At 31.3% G+C, this 6516-nt stretch overlaps 1 protein-coding gene across 1 annotated transcript; it reads left to right on the forward strand.

Moving 5' to 3' along the window:
• The first annotated feature begins 1570 nt into the window (after positions 1 to 1570).
• On the forward strand, positions 1571 to 6428 carry LOC105458778. The gene is made up of 3 exons (XM_011704322.1): positions 1571 to 1910; positions 2039 to 2181; positions 2258 to 6428. Exon 3 carries the CDS (start codon positions 2258 to 2260, stop codon positions 6287 to 6289), a length of 4032 nt encoding a protein of 1343 aa, XP_011702624.1. The 5' UTR covers positions 1571 to 1910; positions 2039 to 2181; the 3' UTR covers positions 6290 to 6428.
• The last annotated feature ends 88 nt before the right edge of the window (positions 6429 to 6516 follow it).

A 6516-nucleotide genomic window follows, 5' to 3' on the forward strand; every position in this document is an offset into this window, starting at 1 on the left:
TTTATGCTCACTCCAGCATTTCCTCTGTTACAATGAACTATACGCTCGTATCAAAGTACCTCTGCAGTCTCTGACCCCGGTTTTCTGTTACAAGAACGACCTTGGCATCGCTCCGTTTCAACGGAATTGTTCCACCTCGGCGAATCGCAATTTATTTTCATTATGAATCTCACTGAATCCAGGCTTTAAATTTTGGTGAATTCTCAATGGAGGTAAAACGTTGTGTATTAGCGACAATTTAATAATTTATCAAGGGAATCTTTAACGGAACGCGCGCGCCTTTTGATATTTGATTTAACTGATTTAATCGTTCATATATATGATTTGTCTGTAATATCGTGTAAAAGTAAATTTAATAAAATAGCTATTTATATATATATATATATATATAAATCTGTTTGTGCGACGTCCTTATATTCCCACGGAATTTACACCAGACAGTTTGTCTCCGACGATGTCGCTTCATTTCCATGTTCGTGTTGCATTATCGATGAAGACGAGCGAAATTACGCACAGTAATATCGTCTGCGATAGAACGGCCGTTTCTCTCGCTTTACGATATAGAATCGCTTCGCGTAATACCGAGAGATGCATATCAGCGATACTCCGCTCCGCTATTTCGAGAACTAAAATCTGTAACGGGATACGCTTTCGCGTAGGTGGATTCGTCCCGATATTATCCCGTTAACAAAGCATCGCAAATACTCGAAAAATAGATACGTTCGCACTGTCCCAGAAATCGCCTGGAAAATATTGTATTCTCCGTTCCGATCGCGCCATGTCTCCATTACTGTCCATTAATAATCCGTAGCCGACCTACTATTTTCCGAGCTGGTCCATTTGTTGACATTGTTTTAATGTATCTGCGGGTTTTTCGCTTTGCTTCTATTAGCATCATAGTTATAAAACACATTTAATTCTGCATCATGTTGTGCAATACCTACAGAAAAGAAAAAAAAACAGAATTCAATGCGAAATAACGCGATATATCCCCGCGTGTTCTCATGAAAAAATGAAAGAATTTTCGTGAGAGGTATTAATCCTCTTGAGTTTCGAAATGCGAAAAAAATCCAGTTTAAATATTTTACTTTTTTGTCACAAAGTCATCGAGAGATAGATTATTTTTTCGCTATTTATTTGGAGTAATTATTTTCTGTCATTTATCTTTTTATGGTATGCTGGCGCTCTTTGAATTGCATGAAATTTTCGATTATGATAAAATTCGAGTTTAAAATGAAAAATACAGACCGTGATGTGATATTTTGTTTAGGGTATACGGTACGTGTGCATTAACACACGCAAGACATTAATAAACGCCGCTCTTTTAAATAAATACTTGTAACTGCGAACTCAGGGAGCTCCCGCGTCGCTCGTTTTTGTTTGAAACCGAGGGGTAAACCGCTGAGGGCATTGCGGTGTACCGATTCGAGGCATTGCTAGGCATTATGGGCATTAGTTGGGCATTACTTGGGCATTTTGGGCATTACTTGAGCATTGCTTGGGCATTTTGGGCATTTTGGGCATTACTTGGGCATTAGTTGGGCATTAGTGGGCATTGCTTGGGCATTCCTGGGCATTAGTGGGCATTACTTATAGACTGCGGTCCGTTTGTCCTTGTTTAACATTTGATGAGCAACAAGGATGGAAAGGAGGATGAACAACAAGGATTTTGTGAGCGCTGTAAGCGCGAAACGGAACGCAGTCCAGCTATAGCGCTCGAATAATGCTATTGCGTCATTTGGATTGAGACGAGTACACGTTTCGCTAGCTGTTTCAGCAGAGCAATTCCGTTTATAATATTATACAGTGATATGTGTTATCTGCTATAACATCTGGATAACATCTGTTAAGAAGATCTTTTAAACATCTGTTAAAGATCGATTATTCTTTACGTGAAAAAAGAAAAGAAGGTAATGTCAGCAAAATAGATTGTCTCAATAAATATTTTAAAACATAAGAAAATTGTTTTATTTAAAGTTAATAAGTTATATAATGTGTTACACTATCGCAGTTCAATAAGATATTTTTTTATTTACAGTGTCAGAAAGTCTAGACGATTTGACATATATTATAACCTCACATTTCACCAGCATTTTAAAAAACGACCGGCGCAGAATTCTTTACTGATATCTCGACTGATATGTTGAAGATTCTTTGGAAGAAATTATTAATCAGAAAGAGGTTTGTTTTAAACATTATCTCGTACTTATATATTTGCAATATCTAATCATTTATTAATATGAAAAATATTTTACAGATGGCAAACATAAATGCAAGATCCGAAATAGATAATGTTCAGCAAAAATTAATTGATTCAGAAGTTGATGTATTTGCTGAAGCAGAAATGTCTTTAAATATAAAAATACCTATAACTTTAAAAAACTTATTAATAGTCAATGGTTTCGAAAATGAAATCGTTATAGCCAATCTGAACGATTGTGATATTACAAACATTATATCGTTTACAAGGAACGAGTTACATCAAATTGTAGATAAAGAAGATCTACCTAAATATTATGGTCTGTATTGGAAAAATCCATCCTTATTTGAAATAGTACCTGGACATAGACATATAATATCTCTTCTATCTGATTATTATAAAAAAAAATTATTACATAAAGATGCCGTAAAAAATATGTATAAAATAAAAGAACAGTCAATTAAAAAAACTAAGAAAAGAAGCCAGATATTGAGTTCAAACTCAAATCACGCAAGCACCTCAACTTCTCAGTCATCTATAATAAACGAAGAGCAAGGCGAAGAGATAAGGGACAATTTACACCTTTGCACATCTGAAGAACCATCGGATCCTATAATTTTAGAAGAAAGACGAATACGTGAAGCAATTTTTTCTTGGACACAAGGAAAAGTAACCAAAGATGGATGGCTAGCTTTAAGAAAAGCATTTGATAATATAAGCGTAAAAATAAGATTAGATGCAGATGAATTCTATTGTGCAATAAAATGCTTTTGTGGTGTAAATTATATTATATCTAAGTTTCCTAAAAAAGGTTCAAAATCGAAACGTTGGATTTATTCTAACTTTCAAACGCATTTACTTAAAAAACATATTCGAAACACAAATTCATCTGCAACTAAATCATTTGTTAATCAAAATCGTATTACTGATTATGTAGCAAAAACGCCATCAAAATTTTCTAACGCAAAAGTAATTCACAATACTGAGTTTCCAGAAAATATAAAGAAAACTAGTCAACTCATAGATAATAAAAATAATAAAGCGGAAGTTGTAGATATAATGGAAGTTATAGATAAAGAAATTATTTTTGATACAGTAAATGTAATAAGTACAATAGAAGATACGGATAATAAGAATAATAAAGCGGAAGTTGTAGATATAATGGAAGTTATAGATAAAGAATTTATTTTTGATACAGTAAATGTAATAAGTGCAATAGAAGATACGGATAATAAGAATAATAAAACGGAAGTTGTAGATATAATGGAAGTTACAGATAAAGAAATTATTTTTGATACAGTAACTGCAATAAGTACAGTAGTAGAAGATACAAATAATCAAATTACAGATTCGCAAAAAATTAATGAAGAGCATAATATTGACTGTTCTGTTTCGGATTTTATTTATGTTGATAATTCCAATATTGATTCTAATATTCCTACTTGTTCTAGCTTTAAGGTAAATACTAGTCAATGTGACAAATGGAAAAGTTTAAAATACCAAAAATCTGAAAGATTAAGAAGAAATCGAGAAAAATTAACTCCTAATCAAACTTTGATAACTGATTATTTTACTTTAGCGGAAAAAATTTCTAAAATTATATGTCATGATTTCGAAGCAACGAAAAATCTTTTACCTAAAATTAAAAGTTCAGAAATTGATTTTACTATTACAGATAATGAATTAGTTATGAATAATTTTTTAAAAAAACTTTTAGACATATCATTAAAAAATTCGGAGAGTGCAAACAGAAATTCATATGATGAAGCTACAAAAAAATTTAGCACGTATCTTTATTATGTAGGAGGAAGGTTATTATATGAGACATTACAGGCAAATTTACCGAACGCATTGCCTTCGATAAGTACTTTAAATAGATATTCATGTAATAAACGTCGTGTTGAGGAAGGTGAAATAGATTTTGATGGTTTAATGCAGCATTTAAAAGAAAGAAATGCTTCAAAAATAATTTGGATTGCCGAAGATGCTACACGAATTACGGGAAAAATTGAATATGACTCTCGATCAAATAAAGTGCTTGGATTTGCTTTACCTTTAAAGAATGGCTTACCCGACCAAAATAAATATGTTGCTACATCTGCAGAAGTTATACAGAATTTTTTTAAAGTTGGTAGCAAAGCAGCATATGCGTACGTAATAATGGCTAAATCTTTAACTTGCAATGTCCCTGCATATTGCTTATCTCTTTTTAGCACAGATAATAAATTCGATGCAAAAGATGTTTTAGAAAGGTGGAGTTTCATGAAAAAAGAAGCAAAAAAATTTGGTATTACTATTGCAGGGTTCTCATCTGATGGTGACACCCGTTTGTTGAAAGCAATGCGTCTTAATAACTGCTTACCAGTTATAAACAATCAGATATTTCCGTGGAACAAGGAATGGCCTTGGTTTCAAATAGACATAAATAAAGTAGAAGAATGTTATGTACAAGATACAACGCATATTATAACCAAAATGCGGACAAGATTATTAAAAGAAGGGATAATTCTTAAAATGGGAAATTATTCGGCTACTGCAGATCATCTTCACTATTTGGTGAAAACTGTATCAAAAGATAAACATCTTCTAACTTCTTTAGATTTAAAAGGAGAAGACAAAATGAATTATTCCGCAGGGGAAAAAATGTGTTCCTTACCTGTAATAAATAATTTAAAACAAATTACTAATACGGACGGTACAATTGCTTACTTAAACATAATGAAATATATAATACAATCTTTCTTAGAAGAATCTACAACATTAAGCGATCGAGTTTATTTCATGTGGTATTCAGTTTTCTTTCTAAGAATATGGCGAGCATGGATAAAAAGAAATAAACAATTCACTATAAAAGACAACTTTTTAACTAATAACTGTTATTTGTGTATAGAGTTAAATGCTCATAATTTAATAAAACTAATTACTCTATTTAAAGATAGCAGGCAATCTCTGACGCCTGAAATGTTTCGTCCCACTATGTTTAGTAGTCAAATGTGCGAAAAACTTTTTCGAACAGCTCGATCTATGACTTCCACTTATTCTACAATTATTAATTTCAGTATTAAGGATTTAATTTATCGTATTGATAGGATCAAGCAGATAAATACTATAACGAATGATCTTTCAGGTGTATTTAAATTTCCCAGAGAAGATAAAAAAATGTTAAAAACACAAAATGTCCTAACATATGAAGTCATAGAAAACTTAAAAATCAATGAAATTGTCGATAAAGCTTTGAAAGATGCTATTAAAAGTACCGAAGAATTAGGCATGAAAATTGAAAGTGATATAGATTGGAAATTTGTTGATATTCCTTTGCAAACTGTAGATGATGAATGTAAATTCGATGATACAGAACGTGAAATCGATAACAATTGCTCTAGAAATGCTAGAAGCACAAATGTCGAAGATGTTGACAATTCAATTTTATTTGACAATCCTGATGATGATTTAAAATTAGAGAATCTAGAATTAAAAGACTTTTCCAAACAAATATCACAGAAATCAATAACAGAAAATTCGCCATTCATGGAGATTAAAGTAAATGACAAAAATATGATTGTTAAAAAATCTTCTTATTGTTGGTTTCTTGATGAATGTAATGGAAAAGTTAGTACGGATAGATTACGAAGATTCATGACAGGTAATAAATTAAATAAGAGAACAAAAAACTGTACAAAAATGCAACCTGAAAAAAAGCAAAAATATCTTAAAATTTCCAATTTTTCTAAACAAAATCAAACATGTAATGAATCAGAAGATGAAAGTTTCGTTGAAGACGATCCTAAAGTCTGCAACGCGAGCGTATCTGAAGTACTATTAGAAAAATATTATGCCGTTTTTTACGATGACAACTACTATATTGGCCGGGTTGTTGATCATTGTGATACCAATGTAAAAATAAAGTTTTTAAAATATGAACTTAATTCTTTTATTTGGCCACGTGATGAAGATGTGGCATTTGTTGAAAAAAAGTATATTTTCTATGGCCCAATTGAATTAGTCGGGACCGGACCTTTTGTGTTAAAACGTTGTGATTTTGCGGCTATACATAAAAAGTATAAACTAATGAAACGTTTCGAACTGTAGACTTTTTATTTGTTAAAATTAATGTTAATTTGCCTGGACTTTTCTCTCGAGATTGGATTAAATGTAGGTATCTCCTTTATGTATGTACAAATTCTAAATAATATTTTTGTTTTATTTATATATTAAAGAAGATATCTTTAGTTACATTTTAAAAGTTTATGGCATTCATTTAATAATTATTAATAAATATTACAATAAGTTTATTTAAATTTTAAGTTCTAATCATA

This window comes from Wasmannia auropunctata, unplaced genomic scaffold (assembly GCF_000956235.1).
Source record: "Wasmannia auropunctata unplaced genomic scaffold, wasmannia.A_1.0 LD334326.1, whole genome shotgun sequence".
Classification (NCBI taxonomy): domain Eukaryota; kingdom Metazoa; phylum Arthropoda; class Insecta; order Hymenoptera; family Formicidae; genus Wasmannia; species Wasmannia auropunctata.